The sequence below is a fragment of the Gracilinanus agilis genome, chromosome 3 (assembly GCF_016433145.1).
Source record: "Gracilinanus agilis isolate LMUSP501 chromosome 3, AgileGrace, whole genome shotgun sequence".
NCBI lineage: Eukaryota > Metazoa > Chordata > Mammalia > Didelphimorphia > Didelphidae > Gracilinanus > Gracilinanus agilis.
The window spans coordinates 344891121-344913357 of record NC_058132.1 but is presented as its reverse complement, the minus strand read 5'-3'; the positions used below and the strand labels follow the sequence as shown (position 1 = coordinate 344913357).

The following is a 22237-nucleotide window of genomic DNA, read 5'->3' as shown; positions in this document are numbered from 1 at the left end:
CATAACCAATCCTTGGCTCCAAGCTAGTTTCCTCATGGAGATTTAAAGAGGTCCATGGACTTTAACTACTCTTTATTAATATTAGAATGGAATATTTGCAAGTCATTGGAAGTTCCATGAAACATTATGAACTCCAAGATGGTCTGCAAAGTAAAGGAAGCATGAAAAACTAAAAGAATTCCACAACTAGGTTATGATGATTGAAACTTTGCTCCAGAGCACAGAAATTTTGAGGGCACTTGTACTTCACTAAATAGAAAAAAAATAAGCCTTGCACTCTGCACATAGCCTGTGCAAAGGTGGCGAAATGTGTAAGGAATAGCAAGAAAGTCAGTTTGACTGGACTTCAGTGAACGAAGGGGGAAGAATAATGAAGCTGAAAAGATAGGTTGGCATTAAGTCATGAAAGGCTTTAAAATCTAAGCATAAGAAAACGGCAGCCTCAAAACACCTGAAGCTTGGGTCAGTGTCTCCCTACCTCCTAGAAAGCAGAGACTAACTTTAATATAAAAATCAGAGTCAAGAAATAGGCTGTAAAAACGAGCAAACAAAAAAAAATAGGAAGTTTAATCTTTTTCAGTCACATCTGATTCTTTGTGACCCTTTTGGAGTTTTACTGGCAAAGGTAATGGAATATTTGCCATTTCCTTCTTCAACTCACTTTACAGATAAGGAAACTGAGGTGTTAAGTGACTTGCCCAAAGTAACAAAGCTATTAAGTTTTTTTTGAATGTTTATTAATATTCATTTTTAACATGGTTACATGATTCATGCTCCTACTTTCCCCTTCACCCCCCGCTCTTCCCCCACCCATGGCCGACGCACATTTCCACTGGTTTTATCATGTGTCATTGATCAAGACCTATTTCCAAATTGTTGATAGTTGCATTGGAGCTATTAAGTTTTAAGACCAGATTTGAACTTAGGAAGATGAGTCTTCCTGACTCTAGGCCTGGCACTCTGCACATTGTGCCACCTAGCTGCCCAACTTGACCATAAAGATCTACTAAGGTGGTGCCATTTTCTGAAGTTTTTTTTAAATTTTAAATTGAAATTTTACAGTTGGCTCAGGGTCCAGTAGATTTCAACAAATCTCTGCACGTGGTACTAGACTTAGGTAAAGAGATAGTGCTAGATATATAGATCTGGTATTTATTTTCATAGATATGATAATTAAACCCACAGGAGTCCATGAAGTCACCAAGAGATAGAGTGTAAACAGAAGAAAAAGACTCAGGACAGAGCCTTAAGCCTCACAGGAAAGGGACGAAATATGGTAAGTGACCCAGAAAAGGAGATTAATTATAATTCTAGTGCTCCTTCCACTGTGTCATGTTTGTTCTTGCTCTTCAGTCATTCTTCAATCATGTCTGACTTTTTATGACCTCATTTGAGGTACTCTTGGCAGATACTGGAGTGATTTCCTATTTTCTTCTTCAGTTCATTTTATAGATGAGGAAACCGAAGCAAACTGGGCTAAATGATTTTCCCAGGGTCACTAGTAAAGGTCTCAAGCCAGATTTGAACCCAGGAAGAAGAGTCTTCCTGACTCTAAGTTTGGTGTTCTTTTTACTGAGCCACCATTTCTAAATCATTTAACCTCTCTAATGATTATAGAGAGGCAATTTTCTATAAGACTACACCTTAAAATCTTAGGCCTGGATCCAAAAATATCTTTCCATGATATGTTTTTAAAACTCTTACCTTTTGTCTTTGAATCAAAACTAAGAATTGGTTCTACAGCAGAAGAGTAGTAAGGGTAAGGTAATGGGGGTTAAGTGACTTGTCCTAGGAAGAGCCTGAGGTCAGATTTGAACTCTCAGGAGTCCCATCCCCAGGTCTGGTGCTCTATCCATTCAGCTATCTAGATGCTCCTTGCCATGGTATTTTTGTATACTGCATTATGTTTTAGAAGGATTTAAGCTGAATTCTTAGTTTTTCTAACATTTTTCTTAACAAAATCTTGCTATTTTCTATATTTAAAACCTCTAAGAATTAACAGAATTCAATTTTCCCCCATATGGGCTAAATTTTTCATTTAATTGGGAGCTTGAGGGGCAGCTAGGTGGCTCAGTGGATTGCGAACCAGGCCTAGAAATGGGAGAACCTGGGTTCAAATCTGGCCTCAGATTCTTCCTAGCTGTGTGACCCTGGGCAAGTTACTAAATCCCCCATTGCCTAACCTTTCCCTATCCTTTAATAGAGAGTCGGGGGGCAGCTGGGGGGGCTCAGTGGATTGAGAGCCAGACCTAGAGACGGGAGGTCCTTATCACTCTTTTGCCATGGAACCAATATACAGTATTGATTCTAAGATGAAAGTAAGGGATTAAAAAAATTTAGCATGGGGGATAGATACCATTGATTTTTTTCAAGCTATCTGATGATTATATCCCTATTCTGAATATGTATTCATGGAAGTAGGGGGATGAGGCAGGAAAAAATGTTTGCATGGCATATACTAAGTCTTAATCATAGTTCTCAGCTCCCAAACTTTGAAAATCTGTGATTTCAATGTAACAGGCACACACTCCATCAAGGAAGAGGATAGCTCCTCTGGCTTGAATGAGAGGCTGGGGTTAAAAAAAAATCCATCTCTTAGTGAATGTCCTTTTTATGAGGAGGCTCCTTCTGCTTAGTCTTATTCCATGGACTAACAACATTCCTTTTGTAGCAATCCAGGGAATACTGAGCAATATTGCTCCTCTTTCCTACTGTACCCTACTCTTCTATCAATAAAGACTGTACTTTGAAGGCACAGGAAGGAGACAAAATCCTGTTTCCTCTGCTGGGTTCTGATTCTTTCATAGGTTGCTTAAGTCCCTTATTAAAGTTCTGCAAGTCCCAATCCTATTTTCTTTATAGTATGACTTTTGTGAGGTGAGATCTGTTGGCCCAGAGCAGAATTCTATTTGGCCCTACTTGGGAAAGGAAAAAAAAACCCAATGAAATCATTGTTTTAATTTCTTTATTTGGCAATTATATCTCCAAAGGAGAGGGGGAGAAATGAACCAATCAGGAATTACAAAAAGGATTAAAATAAATGCCATATGAAAGCCTACTACTGACTACAGAGACCTTTCACCAATGCATTTCCACATGCAAGAGAAATACAAGAAGGCTTACGTTTGTTTCAAAGAGCTTTTGTATGTCGAAAATAAGCATAAAAGAAAAACTTGTCCCTGCAGTCCTATCTCAGAGATAGTTTCTCAGAACTTGGTGGATGGTGGAAGTGAGGCTGCTTAGTAGGTCGAAGACTCATCTGCTCTCAGAGGATGGTCAGGGAGGGGTAGCATTAACATTTCCATAGATACTTATTTTTAACACATACAGCAATAAATTTATAAGACCATAGTTGGGGTAGAGAAAGAAGAGAAGCATGGGAGCTTGCTCTATTGCCTCTTTTCCAAAAAGACAGGAGAATCATATTTTAGGAAATCTTGTTCCATTTCTTCTGTGCAGAGTTCTCAGGAGGATCCTCCAAGCTTGGGCCACAACATCCTTTCCATGAGATTTTGGGCTGCTCATAAGCAATCTTTTGATAGAACTGATTAGAGCAGTCCTCAGTTTACAGACAAAAATAGGCCAGGTTGTATTTGAATTTCATCCATTAGACCCAGCTTGTCCCTATGTTCTGAGAGGCTGCATCAGGGATAGAGTGGTGGAATCAAGTCTGTTAGATCTGGGTTTAAATCCTGCCTCAGACAGTTAGTAATTGTATTACCCTAGCCAAATCATTTAATCTTTTGGGGTGTCAGTTTCCTCATCTGTAAAATGAGGGTGTTGGACTCTATCTCTGAATTCCCATCCAGCTCTAAATCTACGATCCCATATAGACATGGTAATTTAAAATTGTATCATTGAATTAAAAGTGATGGTAGAATTGGCCGAGGGAATACTGCTCTAATTTGCTTCTAACCTCACTGCCAGACTCTGACCTCTCCTCTCTCCTCAAGGATTCTGGGATGTGAAAAGAGGCCCATTTTCTGCAAGTGAAAACTTTGATTAAGGCTGGCTATGAGGTTGCGTAAGGCACTTAAACAAGGAGATGCTTAGACTGCAGGAATGGAAGAGGGAGTTAACAATGTCTTAGGCCAGAGATAGGTGAAAGATGAGAAATCTAAGCAAAATGGATCTCTCCAAGTTGGAGTGTTTGAAATCGCATACTTTTTCACTGAAAGGGAGAAAGGAAATCTATTTAGGGAGAATTTCAATTTAAACACAACGGCTCTCATCATTGTTTATGCATTACAACCCAAGTCATTCAATTCTGGAGAAAAAAAAATGGATCTTTGCCTGCCTCCTACACCCAGGATTTCATATTTGTTTTATTAATCAACAAATGTTTATTATGCAAAGCTGTAGATGTGTAGATGGAATATTTAACACCCTTGTGTGTCCTTCTGAAATACACAGTGCCAGGCATGGGAAAAGGGATGTAAGAATTGAAATACTAAGAAATGGGAAGTGGCTTCTCAAATATCTGTATTTCTCAAGCTAGATAGTGCCAGTTATTTTTCACTTTTTTTCTCTATTGAAATTAGATGCCAGGTTTTAATTCCAAACTTGACTGACCCATGATATCCTCTAAGTGGATATTTCCTTCAAGGAGGCAGATTTTAGTTCATCTTTGTCTGCCCATTCTGGGTGATTTTCCTTCATACAGAGTCCCTGGCACATAGTAAGTGTTTAAGAACTGCATGTTAACTGACAACCTACCATAAATTACTACCGGAGATATTTTATTTTGATTTCAAATAATAAGAAGTCTAACATGAAATGGAAAAAAAAACCCTCAAAGCAAAAAAAAAATCATATATATTCCCCTCCCTTTATTTCTTTTTCTCCTCCATTTATTGCCTGCTGCCTCCAATGCTTTTTGGCACAATCTACCGTCGGCATTAGATGTGCTCTTTGCTGCCAATCTTATCATTACAGAGCTTCATCTCATGGAAAGAGATTAAAATCATATGAACTCAAATTATTGACTCACAGAATCTCAAAGTCTGAGAAAGCCTGGAAGGGCTGAGGGTAGACAACAAGCCTTCTTGCACTCACAGAAACCTGGCTTCCTCCATAAGACATTGAACCTGTGGCTACTATCTCCCTGCTACAAGGTACAACGAGAGGAGATCATTACCCAGTACTGACAGTCTCAGCCAGGAAAAGGGGTAGACAGTTCTCTTTGGCCTTCAGCACTATAGCCAGACCCTTTCTCTGCTACCCTCATTGAGCAGTCTCTTCTTTGGAGGTTTACCTTATCCATTTGTGACACTTGCTTTCCATTCCTATCAATATAATCTCCTAGCTCCCAGGAGTCTGTAGAAAGAGGAGTTATACTTCTTCTTTTTTAAGTGCTGACCATTTGGAATATCTGAATTCTGATACAGATATGTGTATCTGGAGCCCTCAGCATTATCCCTCCAGAATCAGTCAAAACCCAGTCTTCCTACAGTTTCCTATGACAATGTTTCTTCTTCCATTGGCTTCTCTTTGAGGCAGTCCCCATTCCTACTCATAGACCCTGATGTCCTTAGAAGCAATGGGAGAAAACCCTGACCCATCCAGTGTGCAATGTAGTGTGTAGTCTGGGCTGCAGGCACAGTGAGGTCATGCATGGAACGAGACATTAAATAATAATAAATTCCTCCCCCCACTCCCCTCGCCCAAAGTCTAGAAACTACTGAAAAATACAAAAACTCAATTCCTAGTCCAGAAAATAAAATATTCATGAACAACAGGCAATGGTAATAACAATAAATGAAAAAAAAAAGAGTCAACTTGTCAAAAGTGTTTCAGGAAAAGATAGCACCTTTGTGAAAAGTCAAAAAAACAAAACAAAAACAAATGAAAGAGTGTGCCCAGGGGAGGCGAGGGGTGGCAGACAAGAGCCAGAGCCCCGAGGTTTGGAGCTCTCAGAGCTCTCCACCTAAGCCTCATGAGGACTAGGTGGCTTGGAGGATGTATGGTCATTAACAGATTTCCAGGAACACCAGTAGAGGTATACAGTTTGGGTCATGCTGACAGATAACTGGCTAATGGAAAACTGCCATGAGTTAGCCTTTCCATTTCTCTTTGGAGGGAACACTTCTGGACAGAGAGGCAGAGGACAAGCTCAGAGGGCTTCTGTTCTCTGGGGCCAAGCCACAGTATGGTGCCCTGACCCCTAGTGCCTTCTCTGGATGATGGGTGTATTCCCTCCTTTACAATCTCCTTTCCCTTCAATCCAGAATGGCCACCAGCCCTCTCCCACCCGTTAACAGATCTCCCTGGCATTCTATTATTGCATTTCCTACAGCTCATCTGAGAGCTGCACAGAACTGGGATATGGTTCTGATCCAAAAGGACTCCTCCTATAACTTGGAAGAATTCTCCTTAGTGAGTCCCTCAAGTACCAGTTCCAGTTTCCCTTAAAGCTTTCCAGGACATAAAGGTTATAGCCCCACCCCGTCTCTTCTCCCACATCTTTCTTTATTACAAAAACAAATAAGTGAAAAAAACTCATTATATAATGTAAATATTGGTGATTTGGAGACTGTAGCAGACACTTGTGTATATGGTATTCAGCACTGAAGTAAATGGGCACAGGTCGAACCTGCCGGGAGGCAGAATCCCTGGGTTCCTTCTTCAGGGGCTGGAAGCTTCTGTTATATCTCTTTGGTGCTCGACTTATTCTTTTCCATTGTCTCCTTTGAGAAGGAAGGAGAAAAAAATGGCTTTAGAGAATGTTGTCTAGCAATTTCCATTATGATAATAATCCTTTTTTCTTTAAACCCTTACTTTCCATCTTAGAATCAGTACTGTGTGTTGGTTCCAAGGCAGAAGAGGGGATAAGGGTCAGGCAAAGGGATTAAGTGACTTGCCCAGGGTCACACAATTAGGAAGTGTCTGAGGTCAGATTTGAACCCATCTTCCTTGTATCTCTAGGTCTGCTCCCAATCCACTCAGCCACTTAGCTATCCCTAATCCTTTTTTTAAAAGCTATGACAGACACATTTTTTAAACTTAGCATTGCTTAAATGTGTAAAGCTGACACACGGGAAGGTGGCTATTACTGTTGAATGGCATGAGGCTCCCTTTTGCCATCAGCAGTTCTGAAAATCATCAGTTGTCAAATTGGAAGAAACCTCTTTTTACTCCCTTCTCCTTTACAGTCTGTGATTTGGAGTCAGTCATTTGCCACTGTAAAGTCTCCCCCTTCCTCTGCTATTACTCAATGGCAGCCTAGTGTAGTAGAGAGTATGCCAGATTTGGTGTGGAAATACCTGGTTTGGAATCCAGGATCTGCCACTTACTACCTGGGTGACCTTGGGCAAGTTACTTAATCTTTGACTCCAAATGTCTTCATCCAGATGATGACTGCCTTGGTCTAAAGTTCCTTCCCATTCTCATTTATGATCCTCTGATTCCTCTGTAGTCAGTCACTCCCTCCAGTAGGGCTGTTCTTTCTTTCATGCCTTCTAATAGATGGGACCAGGAAAAAAGGAGTGGATATACTCTTTGCTCGCTCTTTCCAGATTCACCTCTCATCATTACTAAGCACTCCACCCTTTTCTTTTCTTTTTTTTATTTGAAATTTTTTATTTAATTAATTAATTTAGAATATTTTTCCATGGTTACATGATTCATGTTCTTTCTCTCCCCTTCTCCCACCCCACTCGCATAGCCAACGAGCAATTCTACTGGGTTTTACATGTGTCACTTCCTGGTCCCATGAGTGCTCCCCCCTCACCTAAATTATTTTGTATTTAAATATACTTATAAGTATTTACTTTGCACAGCCTGTCCTGTATGCTTAAGATGCTCCCGAATGTCACCCTCTGACTCTTAGATTTCCTGACTTACTTTAAAGTTCTACTCAAGCACTGTTCATTCATTTAATAAACATTTATTAAGTGCTTACTATGTGCCAGGCTGGACTAAGGGCGGGTGGTACAAAACAGAGGCACAAGACAGTCTTTGCCCTCAAGAAGCTTATAATCTAATGGAGGAGACAATAGGCAAACCAATATATAGGAAGCAATTGATATACAGGATAACAAGGAAGTGGGATCAAAAGAGGTTAAGGAAGACTTCTTGTAGGAAGTGGGATTTTAATTGGGAGTTAAGGAAGTCAGAGAGGTCAATAGTTGGAGTAGAGGAGAGAGAACTTTCCAGGCATGAGAGACAGGCATAGAGAATGCCTGGAGCCAAGAGATGGAGTGTCTTGTTTGTGGAACAGCCAGGAGGCAGAAGCTGCTAGTGCTGTCCCCTCTGAAGCAATCTTCTATTTATTCTGAATGTATTGCACTGATTTACACATGTAGTTTTCCCCATTAAAATGTAAGTTTCTTGAGAGCACAGATTGTTTCTGCTTTGCTTTGTAGCCATAGTGTTTAGCACAGTGCCTGGCATATTATAAATGAAAAGTATTGATTTTAATTGATTAATTAATATTGTTATAGGATAGAATGTAAATTTCTTGAGTGTAGAACTATTCTTTTGCCTTTTTTGGGGGCATCCCCCTGATATAGCACAACTACTGGCAAATAATAGTGACTTAATAGAAACTTAATGATTGACTGATGGACTAATACAGGCTCCCATGATAAACCATAGGTTCCTTGGAGACAAGAAATGTCCTTTCATTTTTGTCTTTGTTTGGGGTTTAGAGCACAATGAGGATTTAATTGATAAAGACTACTGATTGGTAAGATATTAAAATAATAGGGCTAGAAGGAAAACCCCTGGGATTCCTAAGAAAAACTAACATTTATCTAAATGTTAAAACTTTTAAAGCACCTTAAAACTTATAAAGAACTTTCCTTATAATAATTTTAAGAGGCACTATCCCCATTTTACAGACAAGAAGACTGAGGATCACAGCTATTAAGTAACTGAGCCAAACACACAACTTGTGTCAAAGCTGGATTATTAACTTGGGTTTTCCCAAACCTGTGCTCTTTTTATTATACAGTGCTGCCTGTGTTGATCCTGTCTTCAGTCATTCTTGTACTTTAAACACTTTAGAGGAAATATGTTTTCTGATGTTTTTGAACACTTCTTGTGAAAGGGATTTTTCATGTTCCCTTAGCGCTTCAAACTCACATTTTATAACAAGTTTAGCATGTAAATTAAATGGATTGAACTGAATGCCTTCTCTTGGCCTAGTAATAGATCCAAGGTTCCAATGACTATCATTTGAAATGGGTTTCCTGTTTCCCACCTCTTGGTGGAGATCGTGATTCTAATGGGAATTAACCAATAATGGCCAATCTGGGACTTCTCTGGCATAACACTTAGCCTAATGCCCTGCAAACAGCAAGAGCTTAATAAATGTTGATTGACTAACTGGTCAGTGCTTGGCTATCTAGATGCTATGCCTTGGTTCATTCCATGGTCTTATTTGTTTGGGGATGATTCAAAATTATGTGTCCACCTCATGATAAAAAATCTTTTGGCATCATATTTCCTGGGGTACAGAAACAGTTTACCACAACCCCTTCAGGGTACTCAGAAGCCACTCATGTGCCCATTTCCAATGAAGATTGGCATGAGATCTTAGACTGGTTCCTTTTCTAATCTGAGCTGGTTTAGCTCTTCCTTAGGCATCCCAGGAGTGTACCACATTGGCGTTGAGTTTACTATAGATCTCTAGAGCTCAGAGTTCCTGCAAACAAATGATCTACCAGCCTCAACCTCCCCTGGTAGCAGGGTTTATGGGTGTTTGGTGCTACTTCTTCATTATCAAAACAGCATTACTTACTCTGTGGCCCACTATTCTGTAATGAACACCACTTTCTGCAAGGCTGTATCCTGCCATCATGAATAAACACAAATTATGTGAGGCAGATCAATTGGAAAGTCAACCATGACAGAGTCTGAATCTAATGGCTTTTATCACAGTAGCATCAGTTGAGATCCTCATGTCCTTGGGTAGACCCTGTTACCGTCTATAAAAGAGCAGGCCATTTGCGCATTCTAAGGCAGCAGAGTAAGAGGGGCAAATTGGATCGTCAGGCTTGGCAATCTCTGGGACAAAAGGAAAGGCTCCTCATTACCTGATGCTTCTGTAGTTCTTGGACATATCTGGTCAGCTCCTCTTCAGTCAGCTCCTCATTAGGCTGCTGCCCTTTCTGATTCTTTCCTGAAAGAAAAAGGCAGGTTTAGGAGAAGAGTTAAAGCAGGAAACCAGTTTGGGAATTATAATAAGAGTTACCTGATTGAGATCCTCATAGGGACCACTAACTCCTATATGGATCTGTCTCTAGAAGTATGTGGTTTGGTCTCTTTATATATGTGTATCTATATATACACACATATATATGGAAAGAGACAGAGGGAGAGAGAGAGAGAGAGAGACAGACAGACAGACAGACAGACAGACAGACAGATGGAGACAGAGACAAGCAGAGAGATAGAGACAGACAGACAGAGAGGGAGGGAAGGAGGGGAAGAGAGACAGACAGGCAGAGAAAGAGAAACAGAGACAGAGGCAGAGAGGGATGGAGAGGGAGAGACAGAGACAGAGAGACAGATCCCCAGGGAGAGAGAGAGAGAGAGACAGAGTGAGCAGTCTTTTGGGGGGTTAGCAAACAACTGGAAGCAAAGAAAGTGCCCAGTGATTTGAGGACTGACTAAACAAATTGTGGGCCATGAATGTAATTACAGAGATGTAAGAAATTATAAGTATGATGACTAAAGAAGCATGAAAAGACTTATATGGATCGATGTAGTAGAAACAGGAAAATACACCAAAAAGGAGATAACAGTCACAACAAACAAAAGAAAATGAATACTATAAAATTCGAATGTCCAAACTTGGCCCAAAAGAAGAGACATGAAAAGGTAACCTCCTTTCTTCTTTGCAGAGATTGGGGACTATGGGCATGAAAAATTTCAGATGTCAGATATTTTGTGATGTGTTGGGAAATTTTTGTTGGTAAGGTGAACTTTTTGTTGTTGTTGTTAAGGGATGTCTATGGAGGGACGAGAGTAGGGGAAAATGTACACTGGGAAATGTAAGTGATTAAAAACAAACGATACAAATAAAAATTTATTCCAAGACACAAGTACATGATATGGAAGAACAGGTTTCTTAGTTATAACTCCATTTCTTTGAATTTGAAGATCATCTGGTGCCACATTCTACCCAATGTCCTCAAAATGCCAAGCAACATGGTGTAAAGAAAAGAATAAAGTAAGAAGAGGCAATGTGGGGTAATGATTAGAGAATTCCTATTCTCTTAAAGTCAGGATATTTTAGTCCTGCCTGTGACACATATTGGTTGCATGGTCCTGAACAAGACATTTAATTGCTCATTAGACAATTCTCTTAACTCTTAAGTTGCCAAGAAAGGACTGATTCAGCACTTAGCACAGTGTCTGGCACATTTTTCAGTCATTTCAAGGAAACTGAGGAAAACAGGATTAAATGACTTGCCCAGGGTCACAGCTAGTAAGTATCTGAGGTCACATTTGAATTCAGATCTTCCTGATTCCAGACCTGATGCTCTATCCATTGTAGCCTCCCTAGCTGCCTACCATCTAGCATATGGTATGCATTTAATAAACGTTTACCTATCAATTGATCTTCATTGGCAAATAAAATTCTTCCCTGGCAGCTCCTTATACCGATCAAGACATAGGTCTAAAAATTTAATAATATAATATTATGAATTCAGTGATATAGGATTACTTTCACGTATGCAAATAGCACCTTATAGATGTGCTATTCTTCCAACTTATCTAAACCCAACCTTGGAGGGCAAACAGAGTCCATAGCAGGGCTCATATCTATAGCTTTTCCATTGTTCTAGGACCAGTTCAAATTTGTTCTTTATTTGAATTTAGGTCTTCCTAACTCCAGACTCGGTGCTCTATCCATTGCAGCACCTAGTTGCCTAGCATTTGGCACAGAGTAGACATTTAATAAATGTTTACTGATTGATTGATCTATAACCCACACCATAGTAAACCTTCCACAAAATACTCCAGTCACCATTTTTTGTCTGGTAACTAGGACTGAAAATCAGGCTCTGTGTCAAGAGAAGAGCTCTCCTCCACCACTGACTCTAGCTTTTTGGCTCTTGTTGGCATACGTTATAAGGCATATTATTGCAATGATTGCTTTTACTTCTATAAACCAATTAAATTCTCATTGCAGGACAGTCTGGAAACTGAGGGCTACCCTCAGGAGCAGCAAAGGATCTGGCAAATGGACATACTCACCCTGGAGCATCCTTTGAGTCATTAGATCCATGGAAAGCCAGCCAATTGCAAGATTCTCTCAACTTTGGTCCCTTGAACCCATGACTCCTGACAATTTGTCTGGCTTTGACTCTCCCAATGTACTGCAAATCTACAACTTCCTCGTGCTCTTCCTATCAGGAACTAGTCTTCCCTTTCCCCCTATTACTCCCTTCTCTGGCCTAGTGAGTTGAGTTGTTGCTAGCTTGAGTACTTTGAGAGCAGACCTAGGGCTGCTGCTGGTTCTTTGGATGCCTTATCTATGTCTGTTCAGACCTTTTTTCTGAGCCTTTTATGCTTCTCAGGCCCTAGTTTGGATTCCTGGTCCCTGTTTTGACTGATCTTCTTGAATTTGATTCCCTGGCTTCTTGGGCTTCTAGTACTTATTTATTTTTCTGAGTATGAGTATGCATTTGATCTTTGGGCTGCCTGGCTTGTAGTACCTGATCCTTTCTTGGCCAAGCCATCCCGTTGCCACCCAAGTACCAGTGCAACATCAAAATGCTGAAAATCTGTCTGGCCTTAATTCACTTCTCTTGACCTCTACAATCATTTTTTAAAAATTCATTTTTTAAATATAATGCTACTACTCCAGGGCACCTAGATGGCTCAGTGGATAGAGAGACAGTTCCAGAGATAGGAGATGCTGTATTAAAATTTGGCCTCAGACACTTCCAAGCTGTGTGATTCTGGGCAAAACACCCTTACCTCTCTTCTGCCTTGGAACCCATATTAAGTATTAATTCTGAGATGGAAGGTAAGGTTTTAAAAAAAAATCATTACTCCCATTGGCCTTTGGCTTCTATATATTCATAAGATTATCTGTTTAGAGCTAGAAGTATCTTAGAGGCCAGAATCCAACTGCTTCTTCTCTTCTTTTCATTTTGCAGATGAGAGAATTGAGACACAGATATTAAGTGATTTGTCCAGGGTCATATAAGTATTTGAGGCAGAATTAGAGCTTAAGTCCTCATGATTATAAGTATCCTGTTCCCTATATAAGCAGTTCTCCACCTTTCTTGTCTTAGGGATCCCATTATACTCTTCAAAACCATTGATGATTCCCCTTGCCTCCTTCCGCCCAAGAACTTTTGTTTATGTGGATTCAACTATTGATATTTACTGTATTTGAAATTCTTTTAGTATTATCATGAAAATAGTTTTGACTTCAAGGATTCCCTAAAAAAGTTTTGGAGAACCCTAGACCATACTTTGAGAAGCTCCCAACTGTACCATGCTGCCTCTAAATTGTACAAGCTCAGATTATTTACTTTTGTTGCCATCAATCCTACATTCTTGACTAATGGCCCTATATCACCAGTTCTGGAATTCTGACTAGATAACCTCTAGAATTCCCTTTAAGTTCTAACCTTCTGTGTTTCTGCCTACCCTGCTAAGTTACACATTTCTGTCTCAGAGGGTTTACCAGTGTCTCTTGGTGCCTGAAGAACTTGGCCTAGTTCTCCCTCTTTTCTCCCTTTAGCTTTTGAACACTTAAGTGATTTTTACCTGTAGTACATCCTCCTAATCCTATCAACTTAGTATACTATCACACTTTGATTGACTATCAAAGGTCCTGTCTACTCCTTGGGCCTTCTTCCCAAATACCTCCATGGGCCTCATGTGTTTTCTGAAGTCAGTATTTCTGGGTGGTGACCATCAGTGCTCTTCCAAAGCAAGAGTACAAGCACAAGTATGTCCTTCCAAATTGTGATCCAGTTCCAACCCATATCCTCATCCTTATCTCCTGCTGAACATATAAAGGAACCTTCTTTCTTTGTTGAACCTGGAGCACAACTTACCCTCACAGGTCATGGCAGTACAGACCCAGTTCCCACAGGCACAGACACAGCGGTTACATTCCACCTGGGTCTCAGCTCCATCCTCATAGGTTTCATCTTCCAGGGCACATTCTATTGAGGCCAAAAAAAAAAAAATGGAGGCAGTGATTTCAGTACAGTTTGTCGCTTGGACTTTTCATTAGGACATTTTATCCTTCTTTTTTTGTGAATCAAGAGAACATGCCTTATTCTGTTTTTATATCTCCCCCAACACTAAGGCATTGTTGGTGGAGCTGTGAACTAATCCAAACATTTGGGAAGGCAATTTGTAACTATGCCCAAAGGGTGATAAAAGTGTGCATACCATTTGATCTGGTAATGCCACTACTGGGTCTGTATCCCAAAGAGAGAATGAAAAAAGGGAAAGGATCTACTTATACAAAAATATTTAATTTTTTTAATTTTAATTTTTTTAAAATTTTGAATATTTTCCCATAGTTACATGTTTCATGTTCTTTCCTTCTCCCCCAAACCCCTACCTCCAACCCCGCTAGCCAATGCACAGATTCCACTGAGTTTTACATTGTACAAAAATATTATAACAGCTCTTTTTGTAGTGGCAAAGAATCAGAAATTGAGGGGATATCCATCAATTGGGGAATGGTCAAGTCTTTGTATCCCAAGCACCCATCCCAGTAGTAGTAAGTAGTATCCACCACATAGTAGGTGCTCAACAAATGCTTACTGAAATACTGAATTGAATTGGGAGATCCCAACACTCCTTAGTCCTATGACCATGAAAACCTCCCTTATGAGGTAAGATAGAAAAAGCTTACTCTTTTCAGGAGGGTTGAAAGAAGGGTTGAGGCACTTGAGGAATTCATGAAAACTGAGTTTCCAATCAGCATTCTCATCTGAGAGCTCAATGAGAGCATCGATGCAGAGTCCCCTGAAACAAGACATAAGAGAGAACAGGGTCAGCAGGAAGACCTTAGCTCTGCTCCACAAAGCCACTATCCCCAGGGATAGCCAGCAGGGATTTCTACTGTAAAATCAGTGTCTGCCAGTAGCTGGCAAGTACTAATCATCTTTACCATTTCAAATCAATTGACATCTCTAGGTGTGTAATTAGAATCTGTTACCCTAAAAAACTACAATTCCCAGCACCCCATCTCCTCATGTTACATGCTGATGTAGGGAGGATATAAATTTAGTGTAGCCCCACCTCTCGCTCTCTTGTCTTCCTGTCAGGGCTTCGGTGGAGTAGGCTTTTTAAACAGGCAAGGACAACTTAGTCACGTGGTCTTAATTTTGTTAGGTCATTGGGTTTTTTCTATTTCTATTTCCTTTTATTCCTCCTACTTCATGTGATTATTAATAAACTTTGTAAAATATAATTCTTCGAGTGTTGGATATTAATTTAAGTCCTACATAAGTGTTTCCTTACCTGTAAAGTGAGTTGGACTACATGATCTTTAAGGTCCCCTCCAGCCCTAAATCTCATGGCAATATAAATATTAATCCATGAATTAGCCTATTAATTGCCTGGATGGCAGATCCCTTGGACTGTCCAAATGTTTTTGCTGTACTAAGTGGTATTTTCCTGAATGATTTTTCTATTATGGTCAACAAATGCTCTTGCCCTTGCAAACCTTACTATTACAGTGTCCTTCCTTTCTACAACAACACACTTAAAACTGTTGTTGTTTAGTTGTTTCTGTCGTGCCCAACTCTCTGACCCCATTAGGGGTTTTCTTGGCAAAGATCCTGGGATCGTTTGCTATTTTCTTCTCCAGCTCACTTTACAGATGAGGAAACTGAGGCAAAGAGGTTTTAATGACTTGCCCAGGATCACACAGTTGGCAAGTGTTTGAGGTCAGAGTTGAACTTAGGAAGATGAGTCTTCCTAACTTCAGGCCTGACAGGAGGCAATAATTACCTTCTCAGGAACTTTCTCTAAAGTGTTATTTATTCTTTCACTTAGAAACCCATTCTAAATTTTTTTTGGTTTGGATATTTTGGATTTATTTCAAACATCATGCTGTATCTACTCTGTACTATTTAAGTCTTACAATGATCTCCAGTAAAAAATAATGAGGTGTTTTTGTTTGTTTGTTTTATTTTGTTTTTTGGCTTAAACTTATGATTTCAGTTGTGGAGGGAACCAGCTGAGAGCAGCTAGGTGACTTAATGGATACAGCACTGGGCTTGGAATTAGGAAGAATCATCCTCATGAGTTTAAATCTTATCTCAGACACTTACTAACTGTGTGACCCTAGGCAAGTCCCTTAATCCTTTTTGCCTCATTTTTATCATCTGTAAAATGAGCTGGAGAAGGAAATGACATACCACTCTAGTTTCTTTACCAACAAAACCTCAAATGGGATCATGAAGAGTGACATAGGACTGAAATGACTAAACAACAACAAGAGAATTAGTTATGAAAAAACTCCTTTGACTAATGCAGTTTAGAAGCTGTTCTGTAATTCAAAATTTAAGAGAGCTACCTGGAGATACTTTGGGGTTAACTGTCTTACCTAGGATCTCATATTCATTACTATCAGAAGACAAGAACTGAATTTAGGCCCTCTTGATTATATAGCCAACTCGAAAGGCAGCTAAGCAACCCAGGAGATTGAATACTGAATGTTAGAGTCTGGAAGAACAGAATTAAAATCCAATATTAGACTAGTTGTGTGACCCTGGGCAAATTTATCTGCCTTAGTTTCCTTATCTATAAAATTGTTATTGTCGTTAAGTTGTTTCAATCAAGTTGAATGTTCAATAGCAAGTCATAATGAGTTTGCATCCCAAGTAAAATGGGAATCAAAATAATTATGATATCTACCTTACAGGGTTGTTATAAGGAAAATGCTTTGTAAACTATGAATGTGAAATGCTTTAAAAAAAAACCCTACAACAATAAGAAGCAACAGAAAATAAATGAAACTGGTACTGTACTTTTTACATCCTCATAGAAGTAGTTCTTTTGTACATAGAAGGAATCTTTCTCCGTTTCTCCCATCCAACCATCCCTAATATAAGTCATCCCAAATTCTAGGCACCTGAGCAGCTTGTTGGTCTCTTGGTTGACATAGGTGGTGATGTTGATGGCTGTTTCATTCTGTTCCACAAATTTCAGAAACTCATTGGAGTCCAAGCGGGAGTCTCCATCATCATAACTCTAAAAAAAAGGGTAAAGGGTAAATGTGGACAAATGGTAGACAATGATGGCTTCATATTTCCTTTTATTGTCTGACTAAACATATTCATCTTTTAAAATAATTTTTAATTTATTATTTATTTCTAACATTCTTTTCTTTTTAAATTTTGAGTTCTAAATTCTCTCCCTCCCTTCAAACTCCTCCAACACTTACACAACAATTACACATGTGAAATCATGCAAAACATATTTCTATGTTAATCATATTTCAAAAAAGGCAAGAAAAACGTTAGAAAATGATACTTCAATGTGAACTCAGAGTGTATCAGATCTCTCTAGAGGTGAACAGCAGTTTTTCTTTAGGAAACCTTTGGAACTTTCTTGGATTGTTGTATTGATCAGAGTAGCCAAGTCTTTTGCATTTCATCATCATTACAATATTGCTGTTACTATGCACAATGATCTCCTGGTTCTTACTTCCTTTTGCATCAGTTCATATAGTTCTTGCTATGTTTTTCTCCACTTATCAGTTGGAGAATGGTTCTTCTTTTTTATAAATTTGACTCAGTTCTTTCCTTAGCATATAGTTAAGAAATGAAGCCTTTATCATATAAATTACTTCATTGTCTATAATATATTTTAGCATAATGTAGTTTCCTTGATTATCTCTTTCAATTTGGCCTAAATATATTTATCTTTTCACCTGTACTAGACACTAAGAGGATGATAGCTATAACATCACAAATCTGTGAGGTATTCAGATACTCCTCTGACCTCCTCCATATCTCCACAGAAGAAAGTAAAGGATGTCCCTGAGGAGAATGCCTGCCCAGACAGCAATGAAATACCTTTGAATACAAGCTGGGGCTGAGCAGTTAGGACAGAGTTACTTTATAGTCATGCAAGGGCTAAAAGGGGCCTCAGAGATCATCTCATCTCTTCCCCTTCACTCCTAGTATTCTGATGAAGGCACTGAAGCCCTGGAAAGAGAGTCATATGACTAATAAGTGACCAAACCAGGAATGGAGAAAGGTAGCAGTTGCCCTGGGGCAGCTATTGGAGAAATGACTATAATGGATTTAGACTGCTCATAGATCACTGAAGCATCCTTAAATCCAAGAAAGGGTTGATTCAGTGGAGAGAGAGCTGGGTTTCAATCAGGAATATTTAAATTTTAATTCTACTTCACACTTGCTCTGTGACCTTATGCAAGTCTCAGTTTATTCATTTGTAAAATGAGGAGCTTGGTAGTCTTAGCTTAGTTCCCTTCTGGCACTGAATCTATGATGCTATGACCTCCATCTCCTTACATTGCCAGCTGGTTCTCTGGATTCTACTAGAATGCCTAAGATGGATGACTATGCCTCTTTCCCCTCCCTCTTTTCTTTCCCCCTTAGTTCTTCATGATAATTTTTGTTTTTATATCATCTTCACTTTAAAATACATCTCTTCGCTTCTCCTCCCCAGCTAGCCTAAATAATAATAAAAAAGGAAAGAAGGGGACAAAAGTGTAGCAAAAACAAGAGATCAACCATGTCTGAGATTTTATTAATCCTTTTTTTACAAAAATGTTAATCTTTTGCTTTATCTCTGATCTTACTGGAAAGACTTTTAGGCTATCTCATATAACAATGATTTTATTAATCTTATCTTTGCATGATTAATTCCTGGGGTGAGTTACTTTTAACTCGAGTCTCATTTCTCTTATTTTTCCAAAGGAGATAATAATACTGGTCTCATCTTATAGGGTTGTTCTGAGAATTAAAGTAGGTAATAATTATACCTTACTTGTTTGGATGAAAGTACTTTGTAAATTATAATGGAAGTGTTTCCTGATGTACAGGATTATTATTTTTTAGGGCATCATGTGCAATGAATACAGGACTTAGAACCAAAATATCTGTTTTTGAGTTCTGGCTCTACCATTTATTAGCTATGTGCTTATGGGAAAGCTACTTAAGTTTTCTGGGCCCTGAATGGTTTATATGTACTAATGACACTTATACTGCCTATCACACAGGGCTAAGTGACTAAGATCTGGAAGGATAAGAAATAGTATGGTAAAGTAGAAAGAATTTTGAACTTTGAGTCATAAAACTTGAATCTGAATTCTGGCATGGCTAGTTACTATCACTGTGATTTGGAACAGGTCATTTCATTTCTCAGAGCCTCAGTTTTCTCACTTTTAAAATCAAAAGATTGGACTAGACCATCATTTCTTAGCTACCTTCAAAATCATCATTTGTGATCTTATAGGTATGATTTTTATAGTGTAGTATTCTTTTAAGCTATAAATGATGTGCTTGATGGGTGAGGACTATAACACTAGGCAATCTCTAAGAATATAGCATTGGATCACTAAGGGTACTCATTTCTAGTTAAGTGTAAGTTGGAGAGTTGCATTATGGTCAAGTCCTTGCTATGTGCACAGTGGATAGAACACTGGGCTTGGAATCAGGAAGACTCATCTTCATGAGTTCAAGTCTAGTCTCAGGTACTTCCTAGCTCTGTGACCCTGGGCAAGTCATTTAACCCTGTTTTGCCTCAGTTTCCTCATCTGTAAAATGAACTGGAGAAGGAAAGAGCAAACCGCTCCAGGATCTTTGCCAAGACGATCTCAAATGGGGTCACACAGGGTCACACATGACAGAACAACAACAAATCTCCTAAGTTGGTCATTTGTCCCCATAAGTGTAAGGTCAATAGAATATAAGGTCTTTGAAGGAAAGGACTGCTTCTTTTTTTCTGTCTTTGTATCATCAGCACCTAGCACAATGCCTGGCCCATGATAGGCTCTTACAGGCTAGGTGATTGATGGAGCCTCAGCCAATTCCTAAAGTTCCTGAGCTCATTCTGGCCCCAACTGAGTTCTGATCTGCTCCCTCGATACAACTGGGGAAAGGTGGCAGGCTTAGAGTCAGGAAGACTCATCTCCCTAAATTCACATCTGATCTCAAACTCTTTCTAGCTGTGTGACTCTGGCTAAGTCATAACCCTATTTGTCTATTTCCTCATCAGTAAAATGAGCTGAAGAAGAAAATGGCAAATCACTGCAGTATCTTTAAAAAAATTCTAAATGGATTCATGAAGAGTTAGACATGAAAAGAAATATTGAACAACAATAAGGAAGGTTGTATAGAGGTGTTGATACAGAGCATAGAAAAGTAGCTCAGAAGGAGAAGTAGATTCTCCTTTCAGAATGTCTAAATTTGTACTTGGCACCACTTAATGTGTAGAATCTTCCTTTATATCTCAATCCAGGCACAAGGATACATCTCTGCATGCTTGTATTTTCTCATCTGTAAAATGGGGAGAAAATTTATTTTCCAACTAATCTCATAGAGTTATAGTGAGAAAATCTGTTTGTCAAGAGATCCATTTTGGACACTCTTGTTGAACCTCTTGAGAATGTTCAGAGGGGAATGGCAGGGTTCACCAGGATAAGGACCACTCCAAGGTAACATTTGGACCCAAAGGGTAATGTAACACTAGAAAATAGATAACAAACAAGAGTCCAGGTACATACCCTTTAGGCTGTCTGCTGTCAATAACTAATTAGCCATAGTTTCTAAAGATCTTTGACCTTGTGATCAGGCTTCTTATTTCTATCCGGAGTCAGCTTGAACAATGGAAATTAAAATCCCAGTGACTGAAGATAAAAATACAGTCACTGTCAAATCCTTCTTATAAACATGCCAGCGAGATGTGATTTCGTTGATGATCCCCTTGTGAGTGAAGGAACTGAAAGGTAAGCTAGGAGATGAGACATCCTTGTTTTCCTGGTTTAGATTTTGCCACATTAAGTCACCTGAATTTGGTACCAACTGACAACTGCCTGAGAGCAGTGGATAAGAGGTGCCCAAACATGAGCCAGTATTGCTCTCAATGCTAATAATTTCCTAATCAGGTCAGCTGAGAGTGGAAAGGAAAGTCCTTCAATCAAATCCAGGTAAAGTTGTGAAAGCACTTGGCTCATGGGTCAAGAAGAGAAATTCTGTGACGGAAGCGAAGACCTTTTAGCAAAGATTTTTCTCAAGGGAATTTGCACATTTTTAGATGAGAGCTTGTTTAAGTGTATGTTTGTAGAAGAGGGGTGGATGGAGGTGTGTGGATGTAGGAGTGTGATATAAGTACCCAGTAATCAAATGTAATTGCAGGTGTCTAATATACCTGAGGCACCATGTCACCAAAGGCCCATTATTAACACTACAAAGTCCCAAACCCCTCCTTGTGGAGAGGTTTGGGTCTCTGAGCTCCCCAATGCTGTAATTACCATGACAATGCCTTGTGTTCCTAACAAACTCCTGCCAACAGCAATTTATCTTATCTAGAGTGCCCAGTCCAAGTCCCTTTCTCCTCCCTCCTCTTATTCCTGGCCTGGTTCTTTGATGTGCTTCACCCACCCACCCCCTTCTGGGATACTTCAACCTGAAGGACTGTCTATGTACCAAGCAATGGAGTCAGTGTGGCTATGTTTTCCCGGGTGGCTGAGTTGAGAAAGGCCTGGTCTGAGTTTCATGGCTCACACGTGGTTGATAGAAATTTGAATCTTTAAGACAATTAAAACTCTTTTTTTTTTAATCTAGTGTGGGGATAGGAGGGAGGGAAATACCTGGAAATTTTAATGTAACCAACGAACAAATAAATACATTTAAAAAAATGAATCGATTCTTTGACCGAAATGAAGTGAGGTCTTTCTTTCAAAACATTTTTACAATCTGGTTCCTTCTAGAGGGTTTCTAGAGATGCCACTCATGGCAAGAGCTACTGGGTTTGATGGTCCTATAAAAGCCTTTACCCAGCTCTATGGGCAGGAAAATCAATCCCTGGATCCTCCAGTGATAGGAATTGGAGAACGGAACAAGCATTTAAACATGTATTTTAATTAACTAATTAAAAAACAAAAACAAAAAACCTCTTGCCTTCCATCTTAGAATCAATACCATGTATCGGTTCCAAGGTAGAAGAATGATTCAAGCTAGACAATGGGGGTTAAATGACTTGCCCAGGGTCACACAGCTAGAAAGTGTCTAAGACCAGATTTGAACCCAGGACCTCCTGTGTTCTC

The 22237-nt window shown here is 39.3% G+C and overlaps 1 protein-coding gene across 1 annotated transcript in view; it reads right to left on the bottom strand.

Annotated features, from left to right (window-relative positions):
- Positions 1-6484: 6484 nt before the first annotated feature.
- FSTL1 (follistatin like 1) overlaps positions 6485-22237 on the bottom strand; it is a 103939-nt gene continuing 88186 nt past the window's right edge. Inside the window, exons 7-11 of the mRNA XM_044670074.1 lie at positions 17072-17190; positions 14843-14955; positions 14028-14138; positions 10038-10123; positions 6485-6686 (exon numbers count right to left, since the gene is read on the bottom strand). Coding sequence (XP_044526009.1) covers positions 6645-6686; positions 10038-10123; positions 14028-14138; positions 14843-14955; positions 17072-17190 — 471 coding nt within the window. The 3' untranslated portion in view covers positions 6485-6644. The remainder of the gene's footprint in view (positions 6687-10037; positions 10124-14027; positions 14139-14842; positions 14956-17071; positions 17191-22237) is intronic.